The following is a 15709-nucleotide window of genomic DNA, read 5'->3' on the forward strand; positions in this document are numbered from 1 at the left end:
GCTGAAGGAACTGGCGGCTGTGATTGCAGAGCCATTGGCCATTATCTTTGAAAACTCGTGGCGAACCGGGGAAGTCCCGGATGACTGGAAAAAGGCTAATGTAGTGCCAATCTTTAAAAAAGGGAAGAAGGAGGATCCTGGGAACTACAGGCCAGTCAGCCTCACTTCAGTCCCTGGAAAAATCATGGAGCAGGTCCTCAAAGAATCAATCCTGAAGCACTTGCATGAGAGGAAAGTGATCAGGAACAGCCAGCATGGATTCACCAAGGGAAGGTCATGCCTGACTAATCTAATCGCCTTCTATGATGAGATTACTGGTTCTGTGGATGAAGGGAAAGCAATGGATGTATTGTTTCTTGACTTTAGCAAAGCTTTTGACACGGTCTCCCACAGTATTCTTGTCAGCAAGTTAAGGAAGTATGGGCTGGATGAATGCACTACAAGGTGGGTAGAAAGCTGGCTAGATTGTCGGGCTCAACGGGTAGTGATCAATGGCTCCATGTCTAGTTGGCAGCCGGTATCAAGTGGAGTGCCCCAAGGGTCGGTCCTGGGGCCGGTTTTGTTCAATATCTTCATAAATGATCTGGAGGATGGTGTGGATTGCACTCTCAGCAAATTTGCGGATGATACTAAACTGGGAGGAGTGGTAGATACACTGGAGGGGAGGGATAGGATACAGAAGGACCTAGACAAATTGGAGGATTGGGCCAAAAGAAATCTGATGAGGTTCAATAAGGATAAGTGCAGGGTCCTGCACTTAGGACGGAAGAACCCAATGCACAGCTACAGACTAGGGACCGAATGGCTAGGCAGCAGTTCTGCGGAAAAGGACCTAGGGGTGACAGTGGACGAGAAGCTGGATATGAGTCAGCAGTGTGCCCTTGTTGCCAAGAAGGCCAATGGCATTTTGGGATGTATAAGTAGGGGCATAGCGAGCAGATCGAGGGACGTGATCGTTCCCCTCTATTCGACATTGGTGAGGCCTCATCTGGAGTACTGTGTCCAGTTTTGGGCCCCACACTTCAAGAAGGATGTGGATAAATTGGAGAGAGTCCAGCGAAGGGCAACAAAAATGATTAGGGGTCTGGAACATATGAGTTATGAGGAGAGGCTGAGGGAGCTGGGATTGTTTAGCCTGCAGAAGAGAAGAATGAGGGGGGATTTGATAGCTGTTTTCAACTACCTGAAAGGGGGTTCCAAAGAGGATGGCTCTAGACTGTTCTCAATGGTATCAGATGACAGAACGAGGAGTAATGGTCTCAAGTTACAGTGGGGGAGGTTTAGATTGGATATTAGGAAAAACTTTTTCACTATGAGGGTGGTGAAACACTGGAATGCGTTACCTAGGGAGGTGGTAGAATCTCCTTCCTTAGAGGTTTTTAAGGTCAGGCTTGACAAAGCCCTGGCTGGGATGATTTAACTGGGAATTGGTCCTGCTTCGAGCAGGGGGTTGGACTAGATGACCTTCTGGGGTCCCTTCCAACCCTTATATTCTATGATTCTATGATTCATTCAACAGAATAAAACTAATGTACTCCAGATTTATGATGGTGTAATTGAGGACATGTTTTGGCATTGTGCCTTTTAATGCATTTCTATCTCCATTACAGTCAGTATTTTCCAGGTTTTCTTAAAATTTTAAGACTAGTAACTTTATTTTATCTTTTGGGTTTCCAAGTATGTAATCTGTTAGTGTCTCGACCTGTGGCTCGTTTCTTTGTACCTCTTCTCTACTCTCTGGATATAGTTTTTCATAAAGAAGAGCTTAGTCTGTACAAACTTGCTCCCTTAAATAGCCAATACATAAATACTGTTCGTGATGGTTTAAATCAGTCTGGTGGCTGCTACTCCTTAGAAGTCAAACTAATACAACAGTGGTATTTAACATATTAGAAATTGACCTCAGATAGCACCATGATTTTCCAGATGGATCATAATGTGCTTCCTTTCATTCATACAGCTGTGGAAACATGAAACTTGTTTGGCAAGAGAGTTACAAATACCTCTGTATCCACTGCAGTTGATGGAAACCCTCAGGCTTTGGGGGAAGAAACCACCTTTGAGAAGGGAATTAGGAATAAAGTTTCCCTATACACAGGTTAATAAATAACTGCTTATTGCAGAGTATTTTGCGTCGTCCTCTGAAGCATATGGTATTGGTAATCTCAGGCTGTTGGTCTAACCTAGTATGGCAATTTGTGTTCCTAAATCAGGAAAACTGGGGATTTCTCCAACTTTGGCCTAACAGCTCCACTGTCCTGCAGTGTCCTGTCTTCTCTATGGGCAGTTTCCAAGTGCTTCTTTTCTCCCTACCACTTCTCATATTACTTAAAAATCTCAGATACCAGGTCCAGATCACATGTAATAATTATATAACTTTTTTTCTGATTCAGCATGGCAGAAGCATGAAGGAATAAGGGATGGGAGTTTGAGAGAACACCTTTGGCCTTCCCTCTTGGTGCAAATATGAATGGTTATACACACAGCTGAGACCGAGGCAGAGTGTTAAAAATGTTGGTTTCTGGTGTGTTGCAGCTGTCTTATGGCAGACCATTAGCAGAAATGTAGCAGTTTTCTATTAATGTGGTCTGTAGTATGTAGATGGAGCTAAGACACATTGTCACATTATTATGCATCTGTTTCAGCAGTGAGAGCAAAGATGCTGCATTTAAAAATAATAATTTTAAAAAAAGTAGTACTTTTTCATGCCTTTCAGTAAATTAGGAACCTACTTTGGAAATCCTGAATGACCTAGCCTACTTCAGTTGTACCAGGACCTTTTAAAAATATTTTCTTAGTGGTTTTCTATATAGTTTACATGGTGGTTTTAAAATAAATAAATCGGCCTTTCAGTATTCTTTGCAAGAAGTTTGTATCAATGAGAATGTAGAAGTCTCATGGATGAAACCCTGTTCATGGAAGCACCCACAAATTACTTGCTTATAGCACTCAGATTTTGCAGATAGTGTTGAATTTGTGAGGTGGCAGACTACATTGTAAGAATTTAACACATTAAGTATTTGTCATTTTTACTTTTTTTTTCTCATAGTACTACTTGACCAAATACGAACACTTTAAAATTAGCTTTATTTGTAGACTACCATCATGGGTGATATGCCTAACTCACTGGTTCACATGCCATAGTAGGGTGGTACATGGGTTGGTTTATCAGAATAAGGATCCATTAAAATTACATTTAAAAAAAAATATTAAGGTAATTTGAGTTTTAGACATGGTACTATGCTGGGTCTTAAAGTTTAGAACCTTTGGTCTAATAGAAACAATTTCAAGATGAAATAAGCAACAAATAGGTTTTCTGTTTAACCACAATTAACATATTTTTTCTTCATTCTGCTTGGCTATATTTACAAATGGTTTGAGTAGGAGAAATAGTTTATAGCAAGATATAAAGACGAAGTGTTTATTGCTTTAAAGAATTTTGGTCTGGAAGTCTGCAGTCATGAAATAGTTATTTTTCTGCACTTCATTGATAGGTCAAATCTTAAAGATGAGCATAAATTATTTTAGCATATTCAAGTATCACTCTTAGCAACGGCTCATACAGTGTCTTCAGCTTGAGTTTTTAAAATATTACTTGCGGAAGTAAATTTAGACTAATTTTTTAAAAATGAAGGGAATTAGACCATTACTCAATACAATTTCAAGTGTTGTCTTCACTTTGGGGGATTACTATTGGCTTTGATTCAAGACATTTTTTTAAATAATTGGAGTTTGATTATAAGTTGTACAGAAAGGTTTCATAAGTTTTCCTGAAAGTGTTCTCATCTTGCATGTTTCTGTAGCTGTTGCGATACAGTGCATGGCTTTGATATTCTCCATCAGTGTAACCAATTATATTCTTTTTGTGCAGGAATATGAAGAAAAAACTGGACGAGCTCACAAGCCACTCTCTCCTAAACAGAATGTGAGGAAAAATCTTGACTTTGAACCCCTCTCCACCACAGCGCTTATTCTAGAAGACAGGCCAGCGTAAGTTTGGCATAGTACCATAGTAGAGCCTCTTAAACTTAGGATGGCAAAACCTCTCTCACTGTGCATATTTTATGACTATAAATTGTTTAAGCAGATCAGCTTTAAAAAAAACCAATCTTCCAAACTACTGTATAAATGAGTGGCATATTTCTAAGGGAAATTAATAAAATCTACTTTATTGTAAGTTTCAACCTTTTTGTATAAAAGAAAATGAATGAATTACTGTCTGACACTGGTGGCAGTGGCAGTAATTTTTTTCAATTTGCTTACAAACATGAATGGCTAAGTAGTTTATCTTTAAAGTAACCCAAGAACAAAAAGTTAACAAAGCACTTGCTGAAAAATCTGAGGGTAGCAAGGGTACCTGACACAGAAGATGTCCAATCCTCATAAATAATGAAGCAGAGTACCAGGGAGTGCTCTGTGGTGGGTTCAGTGTGTGAGCTGTAGCTCACGAAAGCTTATGCTCAAATAAATTGGTTAGTCTCTAAGGTGCCACAAGTACTCCTTTTCTTTTTGCGAATACAGACTAACACGGCTGTTACTCTGAAACCAGTATGAAGGATGTCAGGCACTTGATACGTTGGCTTATCCTTCTCTTATTTTACACAAGTATTCTTATACAACCAAACCCATATCAGACTTCTTGGAAAAACCTGTATTGTGGTTTCTCTTATTTCTACATATGCTTTTTTGGAGAATTTATGCTGAACGTCTGGCTTTACTGCATGCAGAAACAGATAAAAGAAAACTAAATCACCATGGCAGGCTGAATTTTAAATAGTCTATTTAAAGTAGCTGTGTGTGCAGTTTAAAGATAAGAGCATATGAAAACCAAACCTGATGTAGAATAATACATTAAATATTTTTCACAAGTGCATTTCCACTGTTTAATGACAGTGAAAATAGCTCATATCAAATTGTCTACTAATATATCATGTTAGTTACTTAGCTTATAAAGCTGTCTAGCTGTGGTTGTGCTAAAGCACGTAGTATTTTGCTTGCATATACAGAACGGTGGTCAAGTCTTGTATTAAGTGCTAGGTATATGTGTTCAATTGTAAAGTAAGTTACATGTTGTTAAAGTGGCCACTCCTATATAGTGTTGGGGCAGGACTGTTCATTGGATGAAAACAAACTGATACTCATCCCTCCAGATTCCTGATAGAGAGCTATCAACCTAGACAGGGCTTCCAGATCCACTCTTCTGGCCGTTGCATTCTCACCATCAGCAAGTGTGGCCCAGGGACCAATGATGCCCATTGTGGGGTCTGCCTCCATACCCTGACAGCCCAGCCCATCATCCTTTTTGGGCCCCTCGCTCCATATTTCTGGGCACCTGAATAGGAGGACCCTATTTTCCACACCCAGCAGTGGTTACCACCAGATGGAGAACTGCAGTCCCCACAGGAGCAGTGGATGGAGGATTGGCCAGAACTGCTGGTGCTACCAGAGCCACCAGTGTCACTCTCTTCATCCTGTCCCAGTGAGGCAGTATTATCAGCCTTTCCCTCACCCCCCAGATAATTTTAAACAGTACCAGGACCTTCTTGGGAGAATTAGACTCTGTCCAGATTCCACTGAAAGAGGTCTAGGATGCAGCCCACACACTCCTGGACATCCTCTAGGCTATGGTTCCTTCTGAAGTGGCATCCCCAATTAATGAGGCCATCATGGAACCTGCCAGAGTGAACTGGCACATTGCTGTCACCTGTGCCCAGATGCCAAAGAGGGCTGAGAAATGCCTCTTTATTCTTCCCAAGGGAGCGGAATTCCTGTTTTAAGACCTTAATTCCAATTCCCAAGTGGTTATAGAAAGAACTCAGCTACACCAGCCAAAATACACTACAGCCAAAGGACTTGACCTCTTTGGAAGGAAGATGGTTTTTTCAGCTAGCTTAGCATTCTGAATGGCAAATTACCATGGTTTTGTTGTTCAGTTGTGACTTTTTGAATTACAACAAGCTGTCAGTGTTAGAGAACAAACACTCTGAGGATTGCAGGCTTCGGTTCTGGTTATCCTGGATGAGGGAAAACTAGTTACAGGATCTTTCCTCCAGGCATCCCTTGACAGTCACATTCCAATGACTACCTCAGTAGTCATGAGATGGACTTTGTGCCTGTAGGCCTTCAGGTTCTCCAGAGGAATCCAAATCACCATGGAGGAATTTTCCTTTGAGGATAGCAAGCGCTTTAGTGACAAAACTAACGAATTGCTGGATACCCTCAAAGACGCTTGAGCTACCTACTGCTCTCTGGATGTTTATACTTTGCCACCCTGAAGCAAATATTTCAGGCCATTTCCATCTCAACATCAATCACTGCCTTCATCCTTCCTTGCTTCAACAAAGGACATATGAACCCCCCATGAAATTAGAGGATGCAGTGAGATAGGCACTTTGCCACCTCTTCAAAAGTCATTTTTGATGTCCCAGCTGAGGGTCGACACTCCACAATGCCTGCTACCACACCCTGCAGTGACTACATGGCCCATTTTCTTCCAATGTGGTGCACTATTACAATGGACAAATGGGTCCTGGATGTTGTATTAAATGGCTACCATTCTCCCTATTCTCTGACCTCTGTCTTCAGGGACCTCTCCCATAAGAGGATTCTCAAACAGGAGGTTGACTTCCTCCTTTAATTGGGGACAATAGAGCCCATACCACTCCCTCATGTAGGAAAGAACTTTTTCTCAAGGAACTTTAAATTGGCCTTTAATACCCTCCCTCTATTCATGTGACTGGTTTATGACCTTGATTTGAAAGGTGCATACAGTGGAGTTGCATCTTACGCGGGGTTTAAGTTCTGAAGTCTGTGCGTAAGGCGAAAATCGCGTATAGTCAAAATTACCCTGGAAAATCCCTTAAATTGCCCATAATGTACAGTATACTGTACATGGTTTTGTGTATACAATCCTGTATAGTAGAATATATAATGTAATGTACAGTATATAATAGAGTACATATGCAAAATATAATTTTACAATACTGTATTTTTAATTACGGGGGTAATTATAGGGGGGTCATCAGGGCTTGATGTCGATCTAGGAGACAGGTGATGGAGAGCTTGGGTGATGGAGAGCGAGTCACAGACGAAGTGGTTGGCTCTGGTTCAGCTCGAGAAGTTGATTGCATAGGCTCATCTGCTGCTGATTGTGTTTTTCCTTGAAAAACATGGTGATAGACAACTGTCGCTGTTGTCTATTGAGCTGCTCAAACATTTCTTGATACGGTCTCAAATAGTCCGTAATACTATGTGACTTTTCAGGCTTCGTTCCATAGAGGGATCATATTCAGAAATTAAATCATTCAAGTGTTTCGCTGCTTGGAACACTTCAACAAATTTATGAAGATTCCAACTTTGCTGGCTCTTCCTGTTTGTCGTCGTCATCTCTGTAGACCATTTTATCAGTTCCTCTAACTCTTCGTTAGTCAATGTTTCTCTATGGCCCTCAATTAATTCTTCAATTTCTTCCTCTAGGATGTTGATGAAGCCATCACCACCCACTTGCCTGGCCACCTGACCAATGCGTTTCACTTCTTTGTCAATGGTCGGGAAACCCTTAAAATCATTCACATTCTTTCCGTAGGTTTCGCCAACATGCATTGACTGTTTCAGGCTTGATTGGCGCCATTGCCTATTTAATATAAGTGATGAAATTGGCAAAGTTGAAGGTCTTCCAATGCTCCATCACATTAAGATTGGGATCAGCATCCATAGCGCTACGTATCCATGAGAACGTAAGTCTCGTGTATGTGGCCTTGAAACAGCGAATCGCGCCTCGGTCAAGAGGATGGAGGTGGTATTGGGGGCAAGAGAGACTACTTCAATGTCATTATGCGCAAACCGGAGTGCCGCAGGGTGGCCAGAAGCATTGTCTATGATCAGCAACACTTTAAAGTCAAGTCCTTTCTCTTCGAGATACCGCTTGACTTGTGGAACCAATACAGAAATAATGCTGCCATCACCCAAGCCTTTTTATTTGATTGCTAGAACACAGGCAGGATATTTTTGTTCTTGCCTTTTAGGGCACGGGAATTTGCAGCCCTGTAGAGCAAGCCCAGCCGCATGGCCACAAAACAACAGTCACACAGTCTTTAGCTGCTTTGAAGCCAGGGGCTTGTCTTTCTGATTCTGGAATGTAAGTGCGGTTGGGCGTTTTTTCCAGAAGAGCCCAATCTCGTCGCGTTAAAAACTTGTTCCAGAAAATAGCCCTTTTCTTCTATGATTTTCTTTAATCGTTCGGGGCAGGCTTTTGCTGCCTCTTCACTGGCAGATGCAGCTTCACCAGTAGTCTGCACGTTTTTGAGGTTGACGCAGTTCCTAAAAGCATTAAGCCAACCTTGGCTGGCTTTGAATTCCTTCTCATCAGAAGGCTGTCCCTCTTCGGCGGGAGGTTTGAACAGCACGTAGAGGCTAAGAGCCTTTTCTTGCAATGTGTTGCCATCGATAGGCACACGTTTACAGTTCATGTCTTCCAGCCATAAGTTTAACGCCTTTTCAGTCTTCACTAAAGTCTTATCACGCACCTGGCTTGTCACCTTAGGAGTTATTGGAGCACTTGATGCCATTGTTTGACGAATTTCTCTCTCTCGAATCTTGATAGTATGGATGCTAGATTCATTGCGGCTATGTTTACGCGCCACGTTGGAGACCGACATACCGTCTCTCAGTAAGTCCAACACAGCTGGTTTTTCCTCCCACGTTGGAACAGATCACTGTTTCTTCGGTTGAGCACCAGATGAAGTAGTTGGCTTGCATTTGGGGCCATGTTGTATGAAAAATATGTATCTTTAAACACTAGAATCAAACTCAGCGCTGCGAGATGCTCACACTATGAGAGGCATGCCGGAACTGAGACCGAGGGAACAGCTGATTCGCGTCTTCCATCTCACACTCACTCCAGGGCTTCTATGATGAGCTGCATGCCATTTTAGGGGGTTCAGCCACCACTACCCCAGCCGTGTTGTTTGACTCCTTCAATGGAGATGGAGGCAATACGGAAGTAGGTTTTGGGGATGAAGAAGATAGCTCACAGCAAGCAAGCGGAGAAACCGGTTTTCCCGACAGCCAGGAACTGTTTCTCACCCTAGACCTGGAGCCAGTACCCCCCGAACCCACCCAAGGCTGCCTCCTGGACTCAGCAGGCGGAGAAGGGACCTCTGGTGAGTGTACCTTTTAAAATGCTATACATGGTTTAAAAGCAAGCATGTGAAAGGATTACTTTGCCCTGGCATTTGCGGTTCTGCCTTTGCAAAAGGTTTCTGGGGAGGGCAGCCTTATTTCGTCCTTCATGGTAGGACACTTTACCACTCCAGGCCAGTAACACGTACTCGGGAATCACTGTAGAACAAAGCATTGCAGTGTATGTTTGCTGGCATTCAACCAAAATCCGTTCACGCGGTGGGAGGAGGCAAAATTCGACCTTGTAAAGAAAGCACATGTGCTATGTATGTAATGTTAACAGCAAGGTTTACCCTGAAAGAGTGTAGCGACTGTTTTATAAAATGTGTCTTTTTAAATACCGCTGTCCCTTTTTTTTTCTCCACCAGCTGCATGTGTTTCAATGATCACAGGATCTTCTCCTTCCCAGAGGCTAGTGAAGCTTAGAAAGAAAAAAAACGCACTCGTGATGAAATGTTCTCCGAGCTCATGCTGTCCTCCCACACTGACAGAGCACAGACGAATGCGTGGAGGCAAATAATGTCAGAGTGCAGGAAAGCACAAAATGACCGGGAGGAGAGGTGGAGGGCTGAAGAGAGTAAGTGGCGGGCTGAAGACAGGGCTGAAGCTCAAAGGTGGCGGCAGCGTGATGAGAGGAGGCAGGATTCAATGCTGAGGCTGCTGGAGGACCAAACCAGTATGCTCCAGTGTATGGTTGAGCTGCAGCAAAGGCAGCTGGAGCACAGACTGCCACTGCAGCCCCTCTGTAACCAACCGCCCTCCTCCCCAAGTTCCATAGCCTCCACACCCAGACGCCCAAGAACGCAGTGGGGGGGCCTCCGGCCAACCAGCCATTCCACCACAGAGGATTGCCCAAAAAAAAGAAGGCTGTCATTCAATAAATTTTAAAGTTGTAAACTTTTAAAGTGCTGTGCTTAAAGTGCTGTGTGGCATTTTCCTTCCCTCCTCCACCACCCCTCCTGGGATACCTTGGTAGTCATCCCCCTATTTGTGTGATGAATGAATAACGAATGCATGAATGTGAAGCAACAATGACTTTATTGGCTCTGCAAGCGGTGATCGAAGGGAGGAGGGGAGGGTGGTTAGCTTACAGGGAAGTAGAGTGAACCAAGGGGCGGGGGGGTTCATCAAGGAGAAACAAACAGAACTTTCACACCGTAGCCTGGCCAGTCATGAAACTGTTTTTCAAAGCTTCTCTGATGCGTACCGCGCCCTCCTGTGCTCTTCTAACCGCCCTGGTGTCTGGCTGCGCATAACCAGCAGCCAGGCGATTTGCCTCAACCTCCCACCCCGCCATAAACGTCTCCCCCTTACTCTCACAGATATTGTGGAGCACACAGCAAGCAGTAATAACAGTGGGAATATTGGTTTCGCTGAGGTCTAAGCGAGTCAGTAAACTGCGCCAGCGCGCCTTTAAACGTCCAAATGCACATTCTACCACCATTCTGCACTTGCTCAGCCTGTAGTTGAACAGCTCCTGACCACTGTCCAGGCTGCCTGTGTATGGCTTCATGAGCCATGGCATTAAGGGGTAGGCTGGGTCCCCAAAGATACATATAGGCATTTCAACATCCCCAACAGTTATTTTCTGGTCTGGGAATAAAGTCCCTTCCTGCAGCTTTTGAAACAGACCAGAGTTCCTGAAGATGCGAGCATCATGCACCTTTCCCGGCCATCCCACGTTGATGTTGGTGAAACGTCCCTTGTGATCCACCAGAGCTTGCAGCACTATCGAAAAGTACCCCTTGCGGTTTATGTACTCGGCGGCTTGGTGCTCCGGTGCCAAGATAGGGATATGGGTTCCGTCTATAGCCCCACCACAGTTAGGGAATCCCATTGCAGCAAAGCCATCCACTATGACCTGCACATTTCCCAGGGTCACTACCCTTGATATCAGCAGATCTTTGATTGCGTGGGCTACTTGCATCACAGCAGCCCCCACAGTAGATTTACCCACTCCAAATTGATTCCCAACTGACCGGTAGCTGTCTGGCGTTGCAAGCTTCCACAGGGCTATCGCCACTCGCTTCTCAACTGTGAGGGCTGCTCTCATCTTGGTATTCATGCGCTTCAGGGCAGGGGAAAGCAAGTCACAAAGTTCCATGAAAGTGCCCTTACGCATGCGAAAGTTTCGTAGCCACTGGGGATCGTCCCAGACCCGCAACACTATGCGGTCCCACCAGTCTGTGCTTGTTTCCCGAGCCCAGAATCGGCGTTCCACAGCATGAACCTGCCCCATTAGCACCATGATGCATGCATTGTCAGGGCCCATGCTTTCAGAGAAATCTGTGTCCATGTCCTGATCACTCACGGGACCGCGCTGACGTCGCCTCCTCGCCCGGTATCGCGTTGCCATGTTCTGGTGCTGCATATACTGCTGAATAATGCGTGTGGTGGTTAATGTGCTCCTAATTGCCAAAGTGAGCTGAGCGGGCTCCATGCTTGCCGTGGTATGGCGTCCGCACAGAAAAAAGGCGCGGAACGATTGTCTGCCGTTGCTCTGACGGAGGGAGGGGCGACTGACGACACGGCTTACAGGGTTGGCTTCAGGGAGCTAAAATCAACAAAGGGGGTGCCTGTACATCAAGGAGTATTTCAGGCAGGACTGCACGGAGGGTTCCAATAAGAAATGGTGCACCTAAGTTATCGTTGTTATTGGAACAAGGAGGTTAGCCTGGCCTCTGATTGATACATGGCTAGATTTACCTCGCTGCACCTTCTCTGTGAGTGACTGCAGTGTGACCTAGAGGAATGAGTCCCCTAGACAGGGGAGGAGGCAAATGAGTACAAAACAAATCTGGTCTATTTCTTGTTTTGACCCACTCCATCTATCTTTTACATCTTTGGCTGGCAGCAGACGGTGCAGAAGGACTGCATGCCATCCACATCTCATGGCTGCTCGGCAGAAGATGGTACAGTACGACTGCTAGCAGTCCGTATCGCCTGCCCGCTCACCATAAGACGGTTCAATAGGACTGACTGCAGGACTAAAGAGAATGACCTGGTCAAGTCACTCCAAATTTAGTCCCTGCGCCCATGTCTGCCCAGGCGCTCCCAGCCGACGCGGCCAGGAGCACCTCGGACACGACGAGGACGACTACCAATCGTATTGCACCGTCTGCTGCCAGAAGGCAATGGGTTGCTGCTACTGTGCAGCAAAGCCGTACCGCGTCTGCCAGCACCCAGGAGACATAGTGTGACGGTTACCTGAGCGGGCTCCATGCTTGCTGTGGTATGGCGTCTGCACAGGTAACTCAGGAAAAAAGGCGCGAAATGATTGTCTGCCCTTGCTTTCACGGAGGGAGGGAGGGAACGGGGGCCTGACGACACGTACCCAGAACCACCCGCGACAATGTTTTAGCCCCATCAGAGTGCTCCATTGTGACTGCTCTGGACAGCACTCTCAGATGCCCGATTGTTTGCCATTGCTCTGACGCTGGGAGGGGCGCTTACAGGGTTGGCTTCAGGGAGCTAAAATCAACAAAGGGGGTGGCTTTACATCAAGGAGTATTTCAGGCAGGACTTCACGGAGGGTTCCAATAAGAAATGGTGCACCTAAGTTATTGTCCTTATTGGAGCAAGAAGGTTAGCCTGGCCTCTGATTGATACATGGCTAGATTTACCTCGCTGCACCTTCTCTGTAAGTGACTGCAGTGTGATCTAGAAGAATGAGTCCCCTAGACAGGGGAGGGGGGGAAGCAAATCAAATCTGGTCTATTTCTTGTTTTGATCCACTCCATCTATCTTTTACATCTTTGGCTGGCAGCAGACGGTGCAGAAGGACTGCATGCCATCCACATCTCATGGCTGCTCGGCAGAAGATGGTACAGTACGACTGCAAGCAGTCCGTATCGCCTGCCCGCTCACCGTAAGACGGTTCAATAGGACTGACTGCAGGACTAAAGAGAATGACCTGGTCAAGTCACTCCAAATTTAGTCCCTGTGCCCATGTCTGCCCAGGCGCTCCTGATCGACCTCACAGAGGCGACCAGGAGCACCTCAGACATGACGATGATGGCTACCAGTCGTACTGTACCGTCTGCTGCCACAAGGCAAGGGGTTGCTGCTACTGTGTAGCAATGCCGTACCGCGTCTGCCAGCACCCAGGAGACATAGGGTGACGGTTACCTGAGCGGGCTCCATGCTTGCCATGGTATGGCGTCTGCACAGGTAACTCAGGAAAAAAGGCGCGAAATGATTGTCTGCCCTTGCTTTCACGGGGGGAGGGAGGGAACGGGGGGCTGACGATATGTACCCAGAACCACCCGCGACAATGTTTTAGCCCCATCAGGCATTGGGATCTCAACCCAGAATTCCAATGGGCAGCGGAGACTGCGGGAACTGTGGGATAGCTACCCACAGTGCAACGCTCCGGAAGTCGACGCTTGCCTCGGTACTGTGGAAGCGCTCTGCCGAGTTAATGCACTTAATGCACTTAGAGCATTTTCTGTGGGGACACACACACTCGAATTTATAAAACCGATTTCTAAAAAACCGACTTCTATAAATTCGACCTTATTCCGTAGACATACCCTTAAAGAAGACAGGAAGTGACTTATGTAGAATAACCTGTTACCTTTGTAGTTTCATATATGTGCTTAATGATACATGGTTGCATGAAAACTCATCTTACCCATTCCTATAACAACCTTAATTCTTAGCCACAAGACACATACTCATGAATGCTTTTAGTTTATACATCACAAATATAATAATTATGGAATTAATGACTTAGATGTTCAAACATATCTATGTTGTTGTGTATGTTGAGAGTAGATAGCTGTCTTCTGTGTAAGAGTTGTTAAAGGAATGTGTAAGGTGAATTGGAGAGAAGATGAGTGAGGTAATACTGTCACATGTCAGTGTTAACTAAATGTATAAACTGTAAAGGATAATAGAATACATACAAATGTATTAGTCACTTCCTTAATACTTAGATAATGCTGTAGTTGTATATTTTGTATAATGGTTAATTACTTCAGCAGCATTAACTCTTAAGTTAATAAAGATCTTTGTATGACAACGTGCTTGTGTGGTGAGAATATAATCCAGGCTTTTAGTATTTAGACGAACACCAAATTGTTGGCCTAGGGTTCAGTGATTAGCCAAGTGGTGTGGAACAGAGGACCCTTGCCACTGGAGGAGTGAGGAGAGGAGTTAGGGACAGAGTTTTGAAATAGGGAGGAAGATCTCTGAGAGCAGAGGGAGAGAGCTGGAATTGGGAAATGTGACTGCACAGGTAAAGAACGGGATGTGGGTCGAGTCTGTGTACTGAGGGTGTGACAGGAAGGAATAAGGTGGGTCGAATGAAAATTTTGCATCCTTGACAAGTAGCTGTAGAAAATACTCTGATTCAGTATAGCAGCCTTAAACATGTAAACCGGATAAGCATCAGTATAGTCTGTTGGCTTACGAAAATTATTCAGTGTGTTCATTGAAACAAGTGCTCAAATTACAAAACAAAAGGAAATTACTCAGCATTTTTTCTGTGTAGAAGAATGATTATATGCTGTCAGTGTTGTTTCCTTATCTTTTTGTTGTCATTTGTGGAAAAATCTCCCCCAAAAACTGACAAGTAGCAGTGTTATGCTTCCTCCTTACTTTGCCCAGAGATTTTAAAGTTGTGCATGCTAAACTAAAATGTTACATTTTTAATCAAGGAACCTCCCTGCAAAACCAGCAGAAGAAGCACAGAAACATAGACAACAGTACGAAGAAATGGTGGTGCAAGCAAAAAAAAGAGGTGATGGATTTACTCTTACATCAGGAAGTGTAACGGGATGTTAAACCTAAAAATATACTTGCCTCAATAGGTGCCCTTTAATACGATGAACAGATTCAGTGCTGCCCCTTATAGAAAGCCCAATCCAGGAAAATGGGCAAAGGTGGTTTTAAATCATCCTTACGCTTCTCAGGTTCTAGGTCTGTTTGTGGGCTGGTGAGCACATGACATAAATTAAAGTAGCCTATAAGCTGCTCTAATTTACAGCGGCCTTAACTGCGCTGCCAGTGGCCTGTTCCACAGTACAGCATCTCCAAATGGTGGTGGAGATTACCATTAGGCCAGTGGCTGCAAGGGTCACTGTTTATAGCCTCTGCTGAGCTGGGGGAATTATCCACCAGCCAGTTGTGGTGCTTTTGCAGCCCCTCAGTCTAGAGGAATCCAGACACCTTTCCCCAGATGGTCTATTTTTCAAAAAAGAAGCTAAAATCCTCCAGAGAAGAGCTAAAGTTGTGTGACCGTTACTAATCCCATGATTCCACAAACCCACTGAAAAATCATTGGCCAAAGTATTTAATTGCTTTCTAATACTGAACTCTATTGAAATGCATCCCTCAGGTGGGATATTTTAAATGGGATCTTATTGGATGAGCACAGGGTTCTTTGTCAGTACATGTCAGAAAAAACATCCCATGGCTTAAATACTCTGAGGGGAATCTTTACAAAAACACTGCACTTTTTTGAGTTTGTATTGCAATCTCTGTCCTCTTCACTGACATGGGTATATGTGCCCCAGGCTCTGCTAGT

The 15709-nt window shown here is 44.6% G+C and overlaps 1 protein-coding gene across 7 annotated transcripts in view; it reads left to right on the plus strand.

The window, feature by feature from the left end:
* Nucleotides 1-15709, plus strand: part of TBC1D14 (TBC1 domain family member 14) — a 122496-nt gene that overhangs the window by 69873 nt on the left and 36914 nt on the right. For all 7 annotated transcript variants that reach the window (XM_048848944.2, XM_048848945.2, XM_048848942.2 and 4 more), the window contains 2 exons: nt 3872-3990; nt 14841-14923. In XM_048848944.2, coding sequence (XP_048704901.1) covers nt 3872-3990; nt 14841-14923 — 202 coding nt within the window. The remainder of the gene's footprint in view (nt 1-3871; nt 3991-14840; nt 14924-15709) is intronic.

The sequence above is a fragment of the Caretta caretta genome, chromosome 4 (assembly GCF_965140235.1).
Source record: "Caretta caretta isolate rCarCar2 chromosome 4, rCarCar1.hap1, whole genome shotgun sequence".
Lineage (NCBI taxonomy): Eukaryota > Metazoa > Chordata > Testudines > Cheloniidae > Caretta > Caretta caretta.